The sequence below is a fragment of the Coregonus lavaretus genome (assembly GCF_964263955.1).
Source record: "Coregonus lavaretus genome assembly, chromosome: 2".
Classification (NCBI taxonomy): domain Eukaryota; kingdom Metazoa; phylum Chordata; class Actinopteri; order Salmoniformes; family Salmonidae; genus Coregonus; species Coregonus lavaretus.
The window spans coordinates 22,963,425-22,987,315 of record NC_139989.1 but is presented as its reverse complement, the minus strand read 5'-3'; the positions used below and the strand labels follow the sequence as shown (position 1 = coordinate 22,987,315).

Below are 23,891 nucleotides of genomic sequence, written 5' to 3'. Positions count from 1 at the left end.
TTGAGCGTGAAAAACCCAGCAGCGTTGCAGTTCTTGACACAAACCGGTGCGCCTGGCGCATACTACCATACCCCATTCAAAGGTACTTACATTTCTTATCTTTCCAAGAGGTGTTGAGTGGTCTAGTCTCAGTCCTGACTTAAATCTGCGTACAATTTTTAGAGACTAGGTTTAAATATCGCTGTCCATCAATGTTCCCCATCCAAATTTACTGAGCCTGAGCAATTCTGACAAAATGATGGATAAGAGTTGTGCAAAGTTGTTAAAGTCTTAATGAAAAATGATTCACAGCTGTAATGGCTGCCAATGGTGCTTCCATCAAGTATTAACTCGTACATGTGAGATCACAACTCATTTTGACCAAGATGGCGTAGCAGTGCGGTCGTGCACTCTGTCCGTGTAAATAGCCTGTTTTTTGTCTCTTTCGTATAAATATTTCTCAATCACACTTTTCATATTTTCAACTAAATATACTTTCCTGCAACCCGCCTCACCCAATGTGGAACGGATTCTATTATTTATTTTACATTTTTATCCAGAACCTCCGGTAGAAACTAGCCAGCTAACTAGCTAACTAGCTAACTAGCTACTTGCTATTAGCCACCGTTAGCGGTTTGTCACCATTGTCCGTGGCCTGCACTACCTACCAGCCAGCTCTAGCCTGGACTATTATCGGCCAGTCTGCACTGTCTGCACAGCGCGCTATCGACCAAGAACATATCGGATTTTCTGCCGGAATCACTGAATCACTGGACCTTAACACCGGATCATCGCAACTAGCTAGCTGCAACCGAATGGATGTTGTTGGCTAATCACCACCGCCCCGAAGCAAGTACCAGTTAGCCTTGAGCTAGCCTCGAGCCAGGCCCATCTCCCGGCTATCTACCTCTCTGTCAACCGGACGGGACCTCCTAGTGTCGACACGGAGCCCCGCCGATCCATCACGACTGGTCTGCCAACGTAATCGTCTGATGTGGTTTCAACAGGCTATCTGCTAGCCCCGGCCCGCTAGTACACGCAATCAACAGCCGTGCTTCCTGCTCACCTGTGCTGTAGCAGCCATTCGATCTGCTCCCGGACTCACCTATTACTGTTCACTGGAGCTTATGATCACTCAGCTGCACAGCTGATGCCTGCTGGACTGTTCCTTTACACGGTACCCCCATCCTGTTTATCTGTCCTGTTTATCTGTTTAGCCTCAGCCCAAACTTTCGTCGCAATTACCAGTTGTTGTCTTAGCTCTCTCGAATAACACCTGTGATTGCTTTATGCCTCTCTCCCATGTCAATATGCCTTGCCTATTGCTGTTCCGGTTAGTTCTTATTATACCATTTCACTGTAGAGCCCCCAGTCCCGCTCAACCAGCCTCAGAGAGCTCCTTTGTCCCACCCCCCATACACGCGGAGACTGGCTCAATCGGTGCCTCCAGTGATGCTATCTCTTTCATCGTTACCCAACGCTTAGGTTTACCTCCACTGTACTCATATCCTTCCATATCCTTGTCTGTACATAATGCCCTGAATCTATTCCACAACGCCCGGAAATCTGCCCCTTTTATTCTCTGTACCCAACGCACTAGAAGACCAGTTCTTAAAGCCTTTAGCCGTATCCTTATTCTACTCCTCCTCTGTTCCTCTGGTGATGTAGAGGTTAACCCAGGCCCTGTAGCCCCCAGTATCACTCCTTCTCCCCAGGCGCTATCATTTGTTAACTTCTGTAACCGTGGTCCTCTGTAGCTCAGCTGGTAGAGCACGGCGCTTGTAACGCCAAGGTAGTGGGTTCGATCCCCGGGACCACCCATACACAAAAATGCATGACTGTAAGTCGCTTTGGATAAAAGCGTCTGCTAAATGGCTTATTATTATTATTATTATTATTATTATTATTATTATTATTATTAACCGTAAAAGCCTTGGTTTTTTGCATGTTAACATCAGAAGCGTCCTCCCTAAGTTTGAGTTACTCACTGCATTAGCCTACTCCGCCAACCCTGATGTTCTAGCAGTGTCTGAATCCTGGCTTAGGAAGACCACCAAAAATTCTGAAATTTCCATCCCCAACTACAACATTTTCCGTCTAGATAAAACTGCCAAAGGGGCCGAGTTGCAATCTACTGTAGAGAGAGCCTGCAGAGCTCTATCATACTATCCAGGTCTGTGCCCAAACAGTTTGAGCTTCTACTTCTAAAATTCCACCTCTCCAGAAATATGTATATCACTGTTGCCGCTTGCTACCGACCCCCCTCAGTCCCCAGCTGTGTCCTGGACACCATATGTGAATTGATTGCTCCCCATCTATCCTCAGAGTTTGTACTGCTTGGTGACCTAAACTGGGATATGCTTAACACCCCGGCCGTCCTACAATCTAAACTAGATGCCCTCAATCTCACACAAATTATCAAGGAACCTACCAGGTACAACCCTAAATTATCCTGACTAATTTACCCTCTAAATACACAGCTGTCTTCAACCAGGACCTCAGCGATCACTGCCTCATTGCCTGCGTCCGTAATGGGTCCGCGGTCAAACGACCACCCCTCATCACTGTCAAACGCTCCCTAAAACACTTCAACGAGCAGGCCTTTCTAATTGACCTGGCCCGGGTATCCTGGATGGATATTGACCTCATTCCGTCAGTAGAGGATGCCTGGTTGTTCTTTAAAAGTGCTTTCCTCTCCATCTTAAATAAGCATGCCCCATTCAAACAATTCCGAACTAAGAGCAGATATAGCCCCTGGTTCACCCCAGACTTAACTGCGCTTCACCAGCACAAAAACATCCTGTGGCGTACTGCATTAGCGTCGAACAGCATTAGCATCGAACAGCGCCCGCGATATGCAATTTTTCAGGGAAGTCAGGAACCATTATACACAATCAGTTAGGAAAGCAAAGGCTAGCTTTTTCAAACAGAAATTTGCATCCTGTAGCACTAACTCCAAAAATGTATACATTCACTACTGTAAGTTGCTTTGGATAGAAGTGTCTGCTTAATGGCATATATTATCATTTATATGACTTCTGATTTGATTCTAATGATTTCTGGGCTTGTATTACAAGTTAATGATGTAGGTTAATGACATAGGTAAGGTTAAGAATTTCTCAAGATTGTTCTTTTTTTTTTATTCCTGCTCTGTTGCCCAGGATGGGGACCCAGTCAGGCCGGGCGTAGCAATGACCGACCTGGCCACGGGACTCTACACCCACGGAGCCATCATGGCTGCCCTGCTGCAGAGACACAAGACAGGAAGGGGTGTTCACATTGACTGCAACCTGCTTTCCACCCAGGTAACTCACGTTTACCACCAGCCCGGTTGAATCCAGTCCCTTAATAATACTCTTGAATGATATGGCAAAATGTAGATTTCTGCCTAAATAGACATACCCAAAAGTAATAACTGATAATGCTGCATAGTTTTAGAAAGATCTGGAACTCACCTTTTTGGTAAAAATAGTTATAAATTGCTGAGGTCTACTCGCTTTTGAAGACAAGCTCAAGTACATAGTACAAATATTATATAAATATGAAAAATCATACGATTTTTTCCCTGTTCAGTTAGTGGGGCAATAGAGCTTGAAATGACTGAAATGCTTTCTAAATATAGTAACAATCAAATTATAAACGACTTACTATAATATTTCACCTTTCGTATAACTGTAAAATAAATATGATCATACCTAGTGATACATTTAAAAAAAATAACGTACTCTTGGAATGATCTTTTTTTAACTACTTAGCATCTCGTTTGAATGGCTTAGTATCTGGTTCGAATTACTTAGTATCTCGTTCAAACAAGATACTAAGTCATTTGAACAACTTAATTGTTATTTTGTCTAATTAGACCTAATTTGTTATATAGCTTTTTTTTGTCTGCTCGAATTTTGCTCTGCTCCTCGCTCCACTTTCCCACTTACAAGCTCTGGCATTCAAAAGCCATTACATTTACATTTACGTCATTTAGCAGACGCTCTTATCCAGAACGACTTACAAATTGGTGCATTCAACTTATGATAGCCAGTGGGACAACCACTTTTTTTTATGGGGGGATGGAGGAGGGGGGGGGGGGGGGGGTAGAAGGATTACTTTTATACTATTCCAGGTATTCCTTAAAGAGGTAGGGTTTCAAGTTTCTCCGGAAGGTGGTCAGTGATTCCGCTGTCCTGGCATCGTGGGGGAGCTTGTTCCACCATTGGGGTGCCAGAGCAGCAAATAGCTTTGACTGGGCTGAGCGGGAACTGTGCTTCCGTAGAGGTAGTGGGGCTAGCAGGCCAGAGGTGGATGAACGTAGTGCCCTCGTTTGGGTGTAGGGTCTGATCAGAGCCTGAAGGTAAGGAGGTGCCGTTCCCCTCACAGCTCCGTAGGCAAGCACCATGGTCTTGTAGTAGATGCGAGCCTCAACTGGAAGCCAGGGGAGTGTGCGGAGGAGCAGGGTGACATGAGAGAACTTGGGAAGGTTGAACACCAGACGGGCTGCAGCGTTCTGGATAAGTTGTAGAATAATCATATCAATGGATGGAATCATTGAATTAATGGCTGCAGCAACCATTACACGGTCTGACAAGCTGCATAACACAATTATTATTAGACAAAATAACAACTAAGTCATTCAAATGAGATGATAAGTAGTTCAAACGACTTAGCATCTTGTGTGAGCGACTTAGTAAAACTTTATTTTTTTATTTTTTTTACACTTTTTTAAAAACTAATTCGTTCGAACGAGATACTAAGTCATTCAAACGAGAATTCCAAGAGTACTTTTTTTATTTATTTTTTGGCTTTTGGTTTCAGGTCTTCCGTAAAAGTGGTCATGTTTCAATTCTACAAAATTATTTTGTATGTTTTCTTGTTGAGAGCTATAAATCCGCCGGAGAACATTCCAGCGACATTAAACTACTATTGTTACATCCGCTACACTCTCCCGTTTCATATGTACTATTGCAAGCGTGAGTTTCACAGGCACAATTGCACTTGCAATAGCACATATGAATCGGGACAACCAGCGCTTTTAGGGATTGAAAGGCAATTGATTTGTGCTGTTCACAGATCACGCTGTATACTGAAATATCAGTCGGAACTGGTCAAGAACGGCTCAAAGTCCCCTATGTAGGGGACTTAACATCTGAGGTTTTTAATTGTAATTTATCCTCTTCCTCTGGAAATGTGAAGGTGCTCAATAATAACAATGAAAGGAGTTCAGTCAAAAATAACACGTAATAGTAAAGGTAATATGCATAGAAATAATTAACTGTATTTACAGTGCCTTCAGAAAATATTCACACCCATAATGTCAAACTGGAACTACAATATGTTTTTCAACATATTTACAAATTAATTAAAAATGAAAAGCTGAAATGTCTTTAGTCGATAAGTATTCAACCCCTTTGTTATGGCAAGCCTCAATAAGTTCAGGAGTAAAAATGTGCTAAACAAGTCGCATAATAAGTTGCATGGACTCACTCTGTGTGCAATAAGTGTTTAACATGATTTTCGAATGACTACCTCATCTCTGTACCCCACACATACAATTATCTGTAAGATTCTCAGTCGAGCAGTGCATTTCAAACACAGATTCAACCACCAAGACCAGGGAGGTTTTCCAATTCCTTACACATAAAATAATAATAATAAAAAAATAACATTCAAAAAAGACATTGAATATCCCTTTGAGCATGGTGACGTTATCAATTACACTTTGGTTGGTGTATCAATACACCCAGTTACTACAAATATACAGGTGTCCTGAGAGGAAGGAAACCGCTCAGGGATTTCACCATGAGGCCAATGCTGACCTTAAAACAGTTAGAATTTAATGGCTGTGATAGGAGAAAACTGAGGATGGATAAACAACATTGTAGCTACTACACAATACTAACCTGATTGACTGAGTGAAAACAAAGAAACCTGTAGAGAATAAAAATATTTCAACATGCATCCTGTTTGCAACAAGGCACTAAAGTAATACTGCAAACAATTTGGCAAAGCAATTTAACTTAAATCTGCTTGAAGATCTATGACAAGACCTGAAAAATGGTTGTCTAGCAATGATCAACAACCAATTTGACAGAGCTTGAAGAATTTTGAAAAGAATAATGGGCAAATGTTACACTATCCAGTTGTGGAAAGCTCTTAGACTTAACCAGAAAGACTCACAGCTGTAATCACTGCCAAAGGTGATTCTAACATGTATTGACTCAGGGGGTTGAATACTTATCTAATGAAGATATATTCATTTGTTACTTTTTTTTACTTTGACAAAGTATTTTGTGTAGATAGTTGAAATAAATGACAATTAAATCCATTTTAATCCCATTGTGTAACACAACAAAATGTGGAAAAAGTCGAGGGGTGTGAATGCATTCTGATGGCACTGTACACTTTATTTACAAATAGAAAGTGGGTAGTGACTTGCTCACGCAGTAAAATTAATTGTATTTAATAGAACACCAGCGTTGAGTGTGTGTGTGAGAGAATTCTGAGTGTGTGTTTTGTGTGTTCATAGGTGTTTTGTGTGTAAGGGTTGGATGTGTGGGTAGTCAGTGCAAATTGTCTCTAAGGTGCAGATAGTCTCTAAGGTGCAGGTCTCTGCAGGGACACATCTAGGATTAGCTGTTCAGCATTCTGAGGGCCTGGTGGTAGAAGCTGTCTTGGAGCCTGTTGGTCCGAGACCCAATGCGCCGATACCGCTTGCCAGATGGTAACCGAGTGAACAGTCCGTTGCTCGGGTGACTGGAGTCCTTGACGATCTTTCAGGCCTTCCTCGCCTGGTGTAGATTTACTGGAGGGAAGGCAGCTCGCCCCCAGTGATGTATTGTGCAGCTGTAGAATTTCTTGAGGATCCGAGGGCCCATGCTGAATTTCTTCAGTCGCTGTTGCACCTTCTTCACCACAGTGGTGGTGTGATTGGACCATGTCAGGTCCTCTGTGATGTGCACGCCGAGGAACTTCAAGCTTTTGACCCTCTCCACTGCAACCCCCCCTTTCCTGTATACTACGATCAGCTCCCTGGTTTTGCTGACGTTAAGGGAGAGGCTGTTTTCCTGGCACCACTCTGCCAGGGCTCTAACCTCCTTCCTGTAGGCTGTTATTTTCAGGTCTCCAGAGATGTTCGATCAGGTTCAAGTCAGGGCTCTGGCTGGGCCACTCAAGGACATTCAGAGACTTGTCCCAAAGCCATAGTCTTGGCTGTGTGCTTAGGGTCGTTGTCCTGTTGGAAGCTGAACCTTCACCCCAGTCTGTGGTCCTGAGTGCTCTGGAGCAGGTTTTCATCAATGATCTCTCTGTACTTTGCTCTGTTCATCTTTCCCTCGATCCTGACTAGTCTCCCAGTCCCTGCCGCTGAAAAACATCCCCACAGCATGATGCTGCCACCGCCATGCTTCACCGTAGGGTTGGTGCCAGGTTTCCTCCAGACGTAATGCTTGGCATTCAGGCCAAATAGTAAAATCTTGGTTTCATCAGACCAGAGAATCTTGTTTCTCATGGTCTGAATCCTTTAGGTGTCTTTTGGCAAACTCCAAGCGGGCTGTCATGTGCCTTTTACTGAGGAATGGCTTCCGTCTGGCCACTCTACCATAAAGGCCTGATTGGTGGAGGGCTGCAGATGGTTGTCCTTCTGGAAGGTTCTCCCATTTCCACAGATTAACTCTGGAGCTCTGTCAGAGTGACCATTGGGTTCTTGGTCACCTCCCTGACCAAGGCCCTTCTCCCCCAATTGCTCAATTTGGACAAGCGGCCAGCTCAAGGAAGAGTCTTGGTGGTTCTAAACTTATTCCATTTAAGAATGATGGAGGCCACTGTGTTCCTGGGCACCTTCAATGCTGCAGGAAGTGTTGGTACCCTTCCCCAGATCTTTGCCTTGACACAATCCTGTCTCAGAGCTCTACAGACAATTCCTTCGACCTCATGGCTTGGTTTTTGCTCTGACATGCACTGTCAACTGTGGGACCTTATATGGACAGGTGTGTGCCTTTCCAAATCATGTCCAATCAATTGAATTGACCACAGGTGGACTCCAATCAAGTTGTAAAAACATCTCAAGGATGATCAATGGAAACAAGATGCGACTGAGCTCAATTTCAAGTCTCATAGGAAAGGGTCTGAAAACGTACGTAAATAACGTTTTTCTGTTTTTTACTTTTAATACATTTGCTACAATTTCTAAAAACCAGTTTTCGCTTTGTCATTATGGGCTATTGTGTGTAGATTAATGAGGATTTGTATTTATTTATTATATTATTATTTATTATATTATTATTTAATCCATTTCAGAATAAGGCTTTAACGTAACAAAATGTGGAAAAAGGGAAGGGGTCTGAATACTTTCCGAATGCACTTTGCACAGTATGTAGCTAGATATATGGTCTCTTGGGTAAATACATGAAATAAGCTCCAGTAGGCTAATCTTTTTAAGTGTGAACTGTATTACTGTACTGTATTGTATTATACTGTATTATATGGACTGGAATTATGCACCTCGTTCAAACCATGACAAAGCAGGGAGAGAATGTGATTCTGGTGCAGCACAAATTTACAAGTATAGGCTAGCTAATTTAATTTTAATATTGAAATATAATAGGGCCTACTTGTATAATAAGTAGGCTGACGCATATATACCTTTCATAATATTTCCTCTAATTTTATTAGCCTTCCTCCTCTTTCTCTCTCTATTCTTGCTTCATTCCTTCCTCGCTTTCAACATTATCTTCATAATTCTCATGACATGCTTGAATAATATAGGACTTGAATTAGATGCAGAAGGCTTTCACTTCCCTTCATGAAGATTGATTGGTATTGGGTCTGAATAAATAGCTGCTATAGCCTACCACAATCGTGCGTTTGCTCTTTCAAACTAATCGTGAGTTCTATTGGCTGCTGTATTTAACATTCAGCAAACAATGGCTTGCGTCCCTCTTCGAATAGTCTATTGGTATAAGAAATGCGAGAAAAAAAAAGATGTCCAGCTAGCTTTTCCTGCATGCATTTTTTAAGGAGAGAGGCCAGCAGAGCACAGGTGCGTGCGTATTGCGTAAAAGACAGGCTATACGTTAGATTTGTATTATGCATAACCCATCATTCATTAGCTAAATATAAGGCTAGTACTGCATTGAATTTATTACCTGAAAGAGAGAGGCTAGGACATCTATGTATAGGCCTAACAATCTTGAACAGGATGATCTATTTTGGATGCAATTTGAATGGCATTGATGGAGAGAAAGACTGCGAGAGAGTGCTCAAGCGTGCACTGATTTAAAGCAACGATATTCGAGTGATAGGCTGTTTTAAAACTCTGCAGTTGCAAAAAATTTTATAATAATCTTTACAATTAAAAGATAAGGTGACCCCCGAAAGCCAGATGGAGATGTGTAAAGAGACAAATTCGGTCTTTATAATACTGTAGCATAGGCTATGCTGCAGCAAATGTAGGCCGACCTGTCACAAGAATAAAAGTTACCATGATGAGATGATGGGTCTACATGCATTGTGAACTGCACTCCATACTGAGATGTGCTGTCTGTCCCCACCCTGAGCGTTGATTCATCACGCCGAAGAGAAGCCAGATTTAGTCATCACATATCATTCAACAGTTCCATTCCATTTCACGTCATGCTGTTCATATAAATAATTTATTAGAATTGACCGGTTTCTTACAGTTATTTATCCCGGAAAAAGGGAGTGGTTTTGGGTGGTAAATCTCGGTAACCAGGTTCCCGCCATTCAACCCTAACAGGGAGTACAGGAGGGGGCTGAGCCCGCACCCCTGGGGGTCCCACGTGTTGAGGGTCATCGTGGCGGAGGTGTTGTTGCCTACCCTCACCACCTGGGGTCTGCCTGGCAGGAAGTCCGGGATCCAGTTGCAGAGGGAGGTATTCATATCCAGGACCTTGAGCTTAGTGTTGTTGAACGCTGAGCTGTAGACGATGAACAGCATTCTCACATACTGTAGGTGTTCTTCTTGTCCAGGTGGGATAGGGCAGTGTGTAGAGCAAAAGTGATTGTGTCATGGATCTGTTGGGGCGGTATAAAAATTGGAGTGGGTGCAGGGTGTCAAATCACATCAAATGTTATTTGTCACATGCTTCGTAAACAACAGGTGTAGACTAACACTGCAATGCTTACTTACAGGTAAGGTGGAGCTGATGGGGTCCTTGACCAGCCTCTCAAAACACTTAATGATGACAAAAGTGAGTGCGGTAGTTATTCAGGCAGGTTACCTTAGTTTGCTTAGGTACAGGGACAATGGTAGACATATTGAACCATGTGGGGATCACAGACAGGGAGAGGTTGAATATGTCCCTGAACACTCCAGCCAGCTGGTCTGCGCATGCTCTGAGGGCGAGGCCAGGAATACCGTCCGGGCCAGCTGCTTTGCGAGTATTCACACACTTGAAGATCTTACTCACGTCTGCCACAGAGATCGAGAGATCGAGAGGGGCCCTGTAGGAGAATCGATGTTGACTACCTCAAAGCGAGCATTGAAAGTGTTTAGCTCGTCTGGGAGAGAGGCATCATTGTTCGCCGCTCAGCTGGTTTTCCCTTTATAGTCCCTGATGGTTTGTAGTCCTTGCCATATGCGTCTCGCGTCGTAGCCGTTGAAATGCAATTCCACTTTTTCCCTGTTCTGTCTTTTTGCATCTTTGATTGATTGCCGGAGGTCGTAACATATTTTTTTTATTCATCCATATCCCCAGAAATCCGACCAGAGTTAAATGCGTTGGTCTTCGCTCTGTTTTGCACGGATGTTGCTATTTACCCATGGTTTCTGGTTGGGATATGTGCACATAGTCATTGTTGGGACAACATCCTCTAAGCACTTCCTGATTAAACCCTGTGATCAAAGCAGTCTTGTAACATAGATTCTGATTGGTCAGACCAGCGTTGAACAGATCTTCCCACGGGCAGGGCTTTTTATCTGTCTCGGAATGGAGAATGACAGTGGTCTAGCATTCTATTCCCACAAGTGAGAGAGGAGATGTGTTGATGGAATTTCGGTAGCAAATTTTTTTAATGTGCTTTATTAAAATCCCCAGCTACAACGAATTTGCGGTTTCCAGTTTGCATGAGTTGTTGATCATGAAACATACCCCTCCTTTGCTCTTGGTGGAAAGAATCCATTCCCACTAAGCATATCATTTGAGCCACAAGACCAAATAAGAAAGTGATACTTGGGAACATACAGAAATAATCTCTCAATGACTGTGCGCAAAGCTTTTCATACGTTTTTGCTGTCTGACCTCACACTGTTTTATTTCATTGGATGTTTTAGAGATCCATCTGACCTAACACTTTCTATTTGCTGAACTGTGTCAGATGTCCTTAAAAGTGCTCCACATAGCGATTTAGATGGTACCTACACTATTCAGTGCTTGTTTTCTCACATAAACTGAAATTGAGCGAACTGTGCAGAATTTTTACAAAAAGGAAATTAGCGATTTCCACTAGATAACACAGCCACAAAGTCAGAACCGCTTTCTCAGTTTGACAACCGATGCCGCTCCGGTGCGAGAAATTAATAGGCGAGTATCACAGCCAATCACAACACTGATGGATAAGTAATACTGTGAAACACTGCCATTCCACTGTTAGCGAAATATATATTATGTAAATTTTCTGAAATTACTATGCAAAAATTTATAAAAATGTGTTAGCGCCTTTAACTTTTAGTTTGATAACTGTTCAGTTAGGAAATGTGCTATGATGTATTTTTAGAAGAAACAAATATTTTGTAGTAAATAAATCCATAATATTTAATGTTTTATACAAAACAAATGGTATGTTTCTCCCCACAGCCAGCTCTTAAGCAGCTACACAGTAAGATTTGGCCATGCATAACCTTTGGTCAACTGTATTATTAGTGCCCACAAGCTTGCTGTTATGATCACTGTCCATTAGATCCAGTCGTCACAGTGCCTGAGATCTAAAAACACTCGGCATACACTAGACCTGATTCAGTGACTATCAATAGAGATTCTGTCTCCTGTTGAGAGCAGAGACCAGACAGTTCCGGCGCCAAGAACGTAATTCCATTTAAATCAATGGAGTGTGAAGAACGTCCGCGTTTACATGTCGGCCCGGCACTTGCGTCTCTCCTGACAGCATGTTGCCATGATCTCTCAGACAGGGCGAGTTCAAAGCTGGATCATGTTAGGCCCCTTGGCTGCATATTAATCGGAGGGATGACACTGTTGCTTTAGGAGAATGGTTTATGTAGTGCTCTCGTTTCTCTCACATCGTAACATGGGACCCATGTGACAATGAAGCTCCACTCGGGTACATTGATAAGGCATGCAGAGTAATCTGTCTAAGACGCAGGCCTTGTTTAAATAGAACTTGGTGCTTTTTAAAATGTCACAAGATGGATAGACTAAACGTATGCCTAACTGACAGGCAGTCAGTGAACTAATTATTCAACTGGCTTGACATTGCCGCAGGGTATCGGTAGATATTAGTTTTGTAGCAGTCTTTACACATTTTGATGACTATGGTTGCTGTACCCTGGAGGCCCCACTGAAGTTAAGGATCCCCATCCTTTGAATGCCAGTGGCCTCACTTGCACTACTAGGCAAAGAGGACATTTGAGATTTACTAAAGCCCTTACAAATAAATGTCCTCCTGAAACAGTACGAGAGCACATTGCGTCGTCTTTGTGAGAAAGATCTCTTTTCCTCCCACCAACGCCTGAAACATTCCAGTGCAACTTTTTCTATAGTCTTATCGTGGCAGGTCGAGGGAAAAGTAAAGCTCAACAAATATTTGCGAGGGTGTTTTCTACAGATTGCGGGTGGATTGAACCAAAATACACAAACTAAAGGGGTCCTTCCTCATCTCTTTTCTGGAACTAACCCTAATTCACCCCTTTCTCACAGCAGGTCCTTGTTCTGTGCCAAACATCACTTGGCCAGAGACTGTTATGTCATACAGTGCCTTCAAAGTATTCACACCCCTTTACCTTTTCTACATTTTGTTGTGTTTCAGACTGGAATGGATTAAAATTGACTCAATTGAGATTTTGTTACTGGCCTACACACAATACCCCATAATGTCAAAGTGGAATTGTGCTTTTAGACATTTTTACAAATTAATTAAAAATGAAAATCTGAAATGTTTTGAGTCAATAAGTATTCAACCTCTTTGTTATGGCAAGCCTAAATAAGTTCAAATTTAAAATTAAAAAGGGTAAAAATAAAAGACATTGAATATCCATTAGAGCATGGTGAAGTTATTAATTACACTTTGGATAGTGTATCAATACACCCAGTAACTACAAAGATACAGGCATCCTTCCTAACTCAGTTGCTAGAGAGGAAGGAAACAGCTCATGGATTTCACCATGAGGCCAGTTAGAGAGTTGAATGGCTGTGATAAAACTGAGGATGGATCAACAACATTGTAGTTACTCCACAATACTAACCTAAATGACAGAGTGAAAAGAAGGAAGCCTGTACAGAGTAAAAATATTCCAAAACATGCATCCTGTTTGAAATAAGGCACTAAAGTAAAACTGCAAAAAATGTGGCAAAGAAATGTACTTTAAGTCCTGAATACAAAGCGTTATGTTTGGGGAAAATCCAACACAACACAACACTTCACTGAGTACCACTCTTAATATTTTCAAGCATGGTGGTGGCTGCATCATGTTATGGGTATGCTTGTCATCGGCAAGCACTAGGGAGTTTTTTAGGGTGAAAAGAAACGGAATAGAGCTAAGCACAGGCAAAATCGTAGAGGAAAACCTTGTCTGCTTTCCAACAGACACTGGGAGACATTCACCTTTCAGCAAGACAATAACCTAAAACACAAGGCCAAATCTAGACTGGATTTGCTTACCAAGACGACATTGAATGTTCCTGAGTGGCCTAGTTACAGTTTTGACTTAAATTGGCTTGAAAATCTATGGCAATACTTTAAAATGGTTGTCTACCAATGATGCACAACCAACTTGACAAAGCTTGAAGAATTATTAAATAAGAATAATGTGAAAATATTGTACAATCCAGGTGTGAAAAGCTCTTAGCGAGTTACCCAGAAAGACTCACTACTGTAATCACTGCCAAAGGTGATTCTAACATGTATTGACTCAGGGGTGTGATTACTTATGTAAATGAGATTTCTGAATTTAATCTTCAATACAATTGCAAATAAATTATATAAAAATTCTTTCACTTTGTCATTATGGGGTATTATTTTATGTAGATGGGTGAGAAAAAAATATACAATTAATCAATTTTGAATTCAGGCTGTAACAACAATGTGGAATAAGTGAAGTATTCACCCCCCTTGGAATTTTTCCTATTTTGTTGTCTTACAACCTGGAATAAAAATTGATTTTTGGGGGTTTGTATGATATGATTTACACAACATGCCTACCACTTTGAAGATGCAAAATACATTTTTTTGTGAAACAAACAAGAAATAAGACAACCCCCCCCCCCCCCAATTACAGCTGCAAGTCTCTTGGGGTATGTCTCTATAAGCTTGGCACATCTAGCCACTGGGATTTTTGCCCATTCTTCAAGGCAAAACTGCTCCAGGTCCTTCAAGTTGGATGGGTTCCGCTGGTGTACAGCAATCTTTAAGTCATACCACAGATTCTCAATTTGATTGAGGTCTGGGCTTTGACTAGGCCATTCCAAGACATTTAAATGTTTCCCCTTAAACCACTCGAGTGTTGCTTTAGCAGTATGCTTAGGGTCATTGTCCTGCTGGAAGGTGAACCTCCATCCCTGTCTCAAATCTCTGGATGACTGAAACAGGTTTCCCTCAAGAATTTCCCTGTATTTAGTGCCATCCATCATTCCTTCAATTCTGACCAGTATCCCAGACCCTGCCGATAAAAAACATCCGCACAGCATGATGCTGCCACCACCATGCTTCACTGTGGGGATGGTGTTCTCGGGGTGATGAGAGGTGTTGGGTTTGCGCCAGACATAGTGTTTTCCTTGATGCCCAAAAAGCCGAATTTTAGTCTCATCTGACCAGAGTACCTTCTTCCATATGTTTGGGGAGTCTCCCACATGCCTTTTGGTGAACATGAAACGTGTTTGCTTATTTTTTTTTCTTTAAGCAATGGCTTTTTTCTGGCCACACTTCCGTAAAGCCCAGGTCTTTTGAGTGTTCGGCTTAAAGTGGTCCTATGGACAGATACTCCAATCTCCACTGTGGAGCTTTGCAGCTCCTTCAGGGTTATCTTTGGTCTCTTTGTTGCCTCTCTGATTAATGCCCTCCTTGCCTGGTCCGTGAGTTTTGGTGGGCGGCCCTCTCTTGGTGTCACACCCTGGCTATGGGGACTCTATATGTTGAGCCAGGGTGTGTAGATTCTATGTGTTGTTGCTCTATGTCGGGATTCTAGTTTTGTATTTCTGTGTTGGCCAGAGTGGTTCCCAATCAGAGGCAACGAGTGTCAGCTGTTGCTGGTTGTCTCTGATTGGGAGCCATATTTATACAGGCTGTTTTCCCACAATAGTTGTGGGATCTTGTTCCAGTTGGTTTTGTGTTTGTACCGTGGACTTCACGTATCGTTTGTTGTTTTGTTTATTGTGTGTGCACTTAATTAAATAATATGTACAAATCTCACGCTGCGCCTTGGTCTACTCACTCTAACGGACGTGACACTTGGCATGTTTGTTGTGCTGCCATATTATTTCCATTTTTTAATAATGGATTTAATGGTGCTCCGTGGGATGTTCATAGTTTCTGATATTTTTTTATAACCCAACCCTGATCTGTACTTCTCCACAACTTTGTCCCTGACCTGTTTGGAGAGCTCCTTGGTCTTCATGGTGCCGCTTGCTTGGTGGTGCCCCTTGCTTAGTGGTGTTGCAGACTCTGGGGCCTTTCAGAACAGGTGTGTGTATATATACTGAGATCATATGACACTTAGATTGCACACAGGTGGACTTTATTTAACTAATTTTGTGACTTCTGAATGTAATTGGTTGCACCAGATCTTATTTAGGGGCTTCATAGCAAAGACAGTGAATAAATATGCACACACCACTTTTCCGGTTGTAATGCAACAAAATAGGAAAAACGCCAAGAGGGATGAATACTTTTGCAAGGCACTGTACATCTCTACATCAATGGTAGGCTTTCCACATATACACTTCTCAGAGGTACGAGATAAGGAGGTACATATACATCGAAGGCAGGTATCAGATTAAGTTCATATATGTGCGCTAGGGAGAAAAGCTTTCACGCAAGCAGATGCCATAGCCAATTAATGATTCTATCCACCCACAGTATAAAAACATCAGTATGCCTCATCTACGTAACAGGTAACAAAAATGGAAGCTATTGTTTTATAAATCGTTTTCTGCTTTATAAATGAGTATTTTTAATTTGTCTATTATTTAAACATATTTTAGATTTGAACTATTACATTTCAACAGTGTACATTTCAACTTTCAAAGCTGCATTTAGATTTAAACAATTTCTTCCTTCTGATGGAAATTATGATTTTGACTGATCGTTGAATCCCGCAATTTCGATTTTATTCAATAGGGGCTTTGGATCTTTCCGGGAATTTATGTTAGAGAGTTCACTTGTATTGCCCATTTTCCCTGGTGAGCCTTCATATTGTATCAGACCATGTTGCAGAACTAACCAATCAGACTCTGTGTCCTTGGATCATACAAATTCACACAAAGGATGTGGTTTTGGGAGGTAGCTCCAATAATACATTTGTTTGTATCCCTATGTTATGGGTCAGGGAATTCTTCCTTGGAAGTTTTTTTCCAACCTTCATTCATTTCTAATTGCATCCAGGAATCAAACAAGGCAATGCTCGTTTCTCTCACTAGGTATTCTGACTTACTGCAGTTCTTCCAATAGACAGAAAGTTGTGGCATATTTGTTTCCATGTCCCCTGATATCTGGGCTGGTATTGTGTGTGGATTGTGGTCGATGCATAATGTCACATCTGAGGCTTTTAGGTCGTGGTTGCTGTGGTCGACCCCTGGGCTGCCAGAGATTAATATGTTCACCCCGAGTACCCCTCCCCTCCATATCCCAGTGTGCATTCCTCCCTGATCTCTTGTGGCCACAGTAATCTAACCTCTGAGCAATTTGATGGTGGCTGGATAAAGCTGGATAAAGCATAAAGCGATGGCCAATCCAGATTAGCCTTTCTTCCCAATCCTTTGGCTAAAAGGGTTGCCAGATGCATAATTGTCCGACTTTTTTAAAATGTTTATAAATCACATTTAAAGTTTGTCTTTTCTGTGGAGATGGGTTGCCTGATGTAGAACATCCAATATGGTCAATAGCTGACAGAAAGTTAAAGGTTATACATGTAACATTTCCACCTGCAACTAGCGCCAATAGTCAATTACATACCAGTAGTAGCAAAGGAATAGAAATCCATGAGAGAACGTTTTAGAACGCAGCGTGATACTGCAAATTATTATCATAATTTTTTTTGTGACTAGTCTGTCCAGCTGTTGTTTTGTGTACAACTTTGTGTATTATGATTGGTTCCCGTTCTTGATAGCACATTTTAGCAATACAATTTTGGATCATTATATGAAGGTAAGAAGCAGTACTAAGACATTTCAGGTTGTTCTAAGCAGTGTCTTTACAAATAAATTAAGACATTTTAATTATGGCTAAAATATTACATATTGCTCCTTTAATATTTATGCATTATAGAACTTTAGCATTATATACAGTATATTTCCAAATTGAAATATGAAATGAGAAACTTCTGCAATTGGCTATCAGAGTTCGGTGCATATTAACCGGTAGGCTAAATTTGGCATATGACATCTTAATGATGTAATTTTCTGGTTGTTAACTGGTTTTGTTTTTGAGAAGAAGACGTTTGCATAACAAAACAAAAAAATATTTCTACAACCAGTGTACAACATGAGCATGACGTCATTGCAACCAGTTTATCACTGTTTGTTTGTAACAATATCAAGTGGTTGCTTAATCTCAGAGAAACCAATCCTTTTGAAATAACATCTGTTATTACTCTGAGGTTAATGTAAGGATGAGCCTTTTACAATCAGGGTTTGGAATAAAGACACACACATTAAATGTATAACCATGATTGCAGGATTGGCTTTTGAGTGCAAACATTTCTCATGATATGGAGATGTCAATGCCAAGGCAGAGCAGCCTACAATCTGCTCACAATATGGGTATTTCATTCTAAGAAACATCTGAACACAAATCTGAACAGATTCTTAAGGTTACAGAATCAAGACCCATTTGGTATTGTTCTGCAACCATGTTTGATTTCTATAGATGGATGCATCAAATAATCAAACTCCATGAGTAAGTAGGAACATGTCAAATGCAGGATGCTGAGGTATGTGGAAGCAATGTGAGCAGAGGGACAGTTGGCTCTGAAAGAGCTCTTGTGTGATCTCCCTGACAGGCCTAAGTGGCAGGGAGAGTGACTGCTGTCCTGGGACCACATTTCTGTTTCAGGCAGTGAGGGTGAACTCTTTATGGCTTACACTTTGTGGGACAATTACAGATCTCGACTTGAACCACACCAGTGGACAGTGGAATCGGCCCCAAATTGGAACCAGTGGAGGACTAAGACTGACCTATCAGAATGGAGTGCAGGCACAAAGAGGGACACAACCTCAGCTTTTTAAAGGCTTGTTTCTAGTGTCCTCATTGCCAGTTTACCTACTTGACTTCAGCAATTCCTTTAGCCCATTTTCTTTGGTATCGTCATCATGGCCTGCGTGTGGTTTCTGTCAGGGAAATTCATACCCTACCAATCTAAATTAGGATAGCTCCTGGCAGGAAAGTAGCTAAAATAAATATGAGTTAGAATGAATGGCTTAGAGAAGTCGAAAATGAACAGAGCTGAAGTCATGGATGGCTGGAAAGCGTGCAGTAATTTATTCTTTACGTCTTGCTGCCAAAAAGCAACAGTGTGGAGCAAATGATAGGCATTGGAATTGCTACTTGGTTCTTGTCATGTGGAGTAGTCTTGCTGTACTTAAGTCTGTTCACTGCCTAACCCTTGGCATGAATGACCACCCCCATCCGAACAAAGTCCCTACATATCGCAATGTAAAAGACACGACACCGTATAAAGTACAATGAATTACACATTTAGTAAGACATTGACCCAATTGAGTCAGTCCTCCAAAAAATGGTAATTATGTTATTGATTAGTAGTCCCGTGAAGCTCAGTTGGTAGAGCATGGCGTTTGCAATGCCAAGGTTGTGGGTTCGATTCCCACGGGGGGCCAGTATGAAAATGTATGCACTCACTAAAAACTGTAAGTCGCTCTGGATAAGAGTGTCTGCTAAATTACTAAAATGTAAAAAATGTTTTTAAAAATTAACACTAATCTGCCATTATGTCGTTGCAACCAGGCAGACTGCCTTGAGACATTCTTAAATGGAAGTCGGAATTGAATTGTTGTCATGTAATGCTATCAATATGTCATCCACTATTGTCATAATCAATCTTGCTATTATAACCATTTTACACAGAGGTTTACACACTTTCAGGTGTGATTGTTTAACTTTGTTGAGAGTCCGTTAAAAAACGAACTATAGAAGTCAAGAAGTTGACCGGTGTTATTTAAACACAAAGAGAGACAGTATGTTCCAAAATTGTGCTAACATTGGACAATTACCTGAATGTAGGAGCTGTTGGGAGATGGATAGGCCCGATGCATGGCTGTGTGCCAGGCCAGGCTTGCTTTGGAAGTTGGAATGGGGCTTAGAGGAAGAATGCAGATGCTGTGTGGAGACCCTCCATCCCATTTCTGATATTAAATCATCACTACAGGGCTTTGATCTTGGCAAACTCGCTGAATGTTCCTTTAAACAATTGCGTCAACATCTTCTAAAAGCATCAGTGTTTACATAGCTAAATATTGTCTCAGCTGCAGAGCATCTTATATGAGCTTTCATCTGGGCATTGTCAACTCACCCCGGGAGTCTGCCATTGACACAACAGGAGAAACTGAAATGCTACTCTTAGTGCTTAAAACCTTCAAAACATATATATGTATCAGCTGACAATAGACAGTTGCTATTTAGTGAATGATAAACCGATAAGGAGAAATAGAGTGAAGCATGTTGCAAGACGAGGTGGAGCTGTTGCTTGTTTTCACATCGAAGTGCTGTGAAAGTTTTAAAATTAACTGGACTCACTAAGCAGCTGGGTGTAATGAGCTTCCTGACAGGTCATAGATTTAAAGCTCTGCTCTCACTGTCCCCTTCCCTCTCGCTCTCCCTCTCCCTCTCTCTCCTCTCTCTCTCTCTCTCTCTCTCTCTCTCTCTCTCTCTCTCTCTCTCTCTCTCAGGTGGCTTGTCTCACACACATTGCTGCAAATTACCTCAATGCTGGGAAGGAAGCCAGGAGATGGGGAACAGCCCATGAGAGCATCGTCCCATATCAGGTGCAGTGCAACTAGCATGCTTTCCACTTAACCAGGTTTCCTTCATTCATTCCCTCCAGTAGCTTTACCTGTGTCTTTAAGACGGGTGGTTTAATCGGTTGCAAATGTTTCCAATATGCATAGAAAATGGATATGCATGGCTGCGCGACAAAATGGTGAAATGTCAACACAACTGGAGACACCCGTCATTTTTTGACAGGTTATAATTGACATGGCAGTGCTACTGTACCTAGCAAAACTGTAGAAGAGATTGCTAACTAACTGTAAACTATTTTAGCTAGCTAGCTAAGCATCTTGGCTAATTGTGAGGCTAAACAATTCACTTATTTACCATTAATTAGCCACTGCAAATCTCTTTGCTAGCAAGCGTGACGGTGTCTCCAAAACGTCAATTTTTTACGTTCTATGATGTCTCCACTTTCTAAGCGTATTAGATACCGGTGGACCGGTCTTGGTCTCTGACCAAAACATGAACAATTCATGTGCAGAGGTAAAATCAGGTGTGCAGAATATTTTTTCACATTTCTACAATTTCAATTATTTGAAACCTACCATGGAAGGACATTTTAATTGCATAATTGTTGAATTGGATAAGCCCCCAGTGAAAATTGCTCAATTGTTTAGCTGGGAGAAAGTAATTATTAGGAGATTTGAAGAATGAGCTCACCAGCCTTCCAAACAGGACACAACAAACTATTTGGTGTGATTTAAAGTAGATTCTATTTTTGAAGTCCCTCCTATATCTCAGTTAGTAGAGCATGGCGCTTGCAACGCCAGGGTTGTGGGTTTGTTTCCCACGGGGGGCCAGTATACTCACTAACTGTAAGTCGCTCTGGATAAGAGTGTCTGCTAAATGACTAAAAGGTAAATGTAAGTAGATAATGTGGTTAGGAGCCCAACTGAAGTTTATGATATGTCATGCCACTAAGCCAGACTGCCACCAAGCTGGTTTCAACTGTCACTCCCAGTTGGATTCTAACCACCATTACTTTTCAGTAGAGCAGAGGGCCCTGCTCAAAACACATTTTCGTTATTGTGCACTGCAATAATATCCGTTTTGGATTTGTTTGAAAACAATGTTAACTGTGGCAATGTGGCTCAGGGAGTTCCCCAACATCACACTTTGAACATTGTACTAACTTATGTTTCTCCTTTCACTCAAGCCAATTCATTCTTCACCACTATTTAGTGCATTCATTAATCTGTTCCTGTTTGGACCCTGTTCATGCGACCATCATTCGTATAATTTACCTACAGTGAGCTCCAAAAGTATTGGGACAGTGACACATTTTTGTTGTTGTTTTGGCTCTGTACTCCATGAAGTGACGATACATTCAGACCAGCCTTACTGATTGAACTTTCGTAACTACATTAAATGGAGAAGTGTACACCTCTAATGCCGCGTTTTTTGTTGGTTTGTTTTCTTTCAAATACTTTGGGTCTGATTGAGCCTGTCTGGAGTGCCAGATGGGCAGGGTTTGCACTTTTGGGGCTATTCCATTGGTTCAAATTCAACTTTATTGCAGCACAATAACCTTCTTCCAATCTTACCTTCAAACAAATCAATCCATTGCTGACATGACTAACCCTACAAGTGGCCCCCATGGTGGTAAAATACCCATTTCTGTTAGTGGTGAGATATTATTCTCTCTCTCTTTCTATTTTGGACGGAGTAAATACCTCATACAAGGGTATATGAACCAAAGGGCCTTAATTTCCTTCATACAGGGAGGTGGAGGCCAGGCTGTAGTGTTATTGAGTGCTTCTATTGTGCAGGTGTGCACAGTGTGGCGCTTGTTTGATTCCCCTTCCTTTTATTGACTAAGGGGGATTAGGGAAGACTCTGGGAGAAGAGGTGCAGCGGAGAAAGGTGTCCTGAAGAGTTGCAGAACAGTGAGTGAGAGGGGAGTTGCCCCGTAGCCATCTGTAATCCTGGCTGTCGTCTGACTGTGGACTCTGTCCCGAAACCCGACTACTCTTTGGAACCATCGACATATGTGTCAGTGGCCGGGCATCCAGGACACAGCAGGGTCGTATTTTCCCAGCCCATCTCAAAAGCAGCACCAAAAGGTCTGAAAACTTGAGACGGTAGACAGCGGTTCCGCTCAGATTGTAGTGCTAGTTATCATGAGCAGACGTTGGGATGCAGGAAAGATTTACAGCAAACCAGGGCCTGGCTAGTTTTAATTACCCTCTTTGGTTTTGGGGGAAACTAGAAAGATGGGCCCCAATAGGTCCCATATTTCTGTTAAGTGCTGATCTTTGTTTTGTTGGCTCTGGCTCCAGCAGCTCTGGGTCCTGTAAAGCCTTTAACTGTGGGCCTGGAGGGCTCAAGTAGTGAACTTCTTTGTTAGAGGCCGAACCGTAGACATGGTGCATACAGCAGCTGTATCTAAGTGTATGCCATAAACACGTTGCAAATTTCACTTTCTTAAATAGTACACAATTACCATGATGCACTTATCATGCCAATTATACAGTTATAGAGAATTATCGTAATCATGTCGAAAAGAAATCGTCCCTCCATAGGCTACTAAAATAGCAACCTCGTATGGGAGTAATCAGATTTACCTCCCTGGTTGTTCTTAATAGTCCATTTTGTCTTATTTATACAATCCAATATTTATCACATGTATTGTGCTAAACATGCCATGCACTCACTTAAATGTTAAAATGAAGTTGCAAACGCTTGGCCTGGCAGGCTCAACAGTGGTTTTAAAGTCTGTTGGCAGCACGTGCTGGTTTGCTAACCCACTGAATGCAAAGTTAAGGACATACTTGTATGTGCATTGTGTGTTTAGAGCCATAAAGAGGCAACTAGCTATTACAATGTTTATTGTGACTCAATTACGGTACTACTTTCTATATTCCTGCTACAGTAAGTAGCCTTGCACTTGTTTTGATGTTTGATTATCATATAAATATATATCTGGGCTTGGACCATTCCACCCCAGATAAAGGTCCTCAACCCTTGTAGAGCTGACACAATTACCGTGGTACACGTCCGTAACTCTCCCAGTAAGAGCTGTTTGAGCTGGCAAGTGTCTGAGTTCAAATCAAGGGGAGAAAAGCGTTAGAATGAGTTCCAGAGGCCTTGGTTCAGGTTGGCCTTGGTTCAGGTTGCTTGCAGAGGAGGCTTGAGTGAGCACAAGTCTCTCATACTACTCTTTTTAATAAGCAAAGACACAGGGAGGAACAGAGCACTCCATTTTGATCTCAATTATTATTATTTTTACACTGCACCTCGTTATAGAGATTTATGCCAAAATCCTCATGATACGGTTGTAATGTTTATAAATGTTGTTCCATTTTGATTGTAGTGTTTTTTATGTTATAGAATGCTATTTAGACAATTATCATAAACATAATTAGTAAACCAATCAGAGCGACTACCATTGGATAGATAAATGAGGTAGATGTGTCATGTAAAGAATGGTTGAACTTACTTTTGTCCTTACATTATTCTTGTGGTACAAAATGGCTATTTTGCTTGAGGTTTAGTTTTCCCCCTGATTTCCT

At 41.6% G+C, this 23,891-nt stretch overlaps 1 protein-coding gene across 4 annotated transcripts in view; it reads left to right on the top strand.

The window, feature by feature from the left end:
* The window catches only part of sugct (succinyl-CoA:glutarate-CoA transferase), a 237,238-nt gene that overhangs the window by 32,570 nt on the left and 180,777 nt on the right, over nucleotides 1-23,891 (top strand). For all 4 annotated transcript variants that reach the window (XM_084147019.1, XM_084147018.1, XM_084147021.1 and 1 more), the window contains 2 exons: nucleotides 3,141-3,284; nucleotides 20,277-20,372. In XM_084147019.1, coding sequence (XP_084003145.1) covers nucleotides 3,141-3,284; nucleotides 20,277-20,372 — 240 coding nt within the window. The remainder of the gene's footprint in view (nucleotides 1-3,140; nucleotides 3,285-20,276; nucleotides 20,373-23,891) is intronic.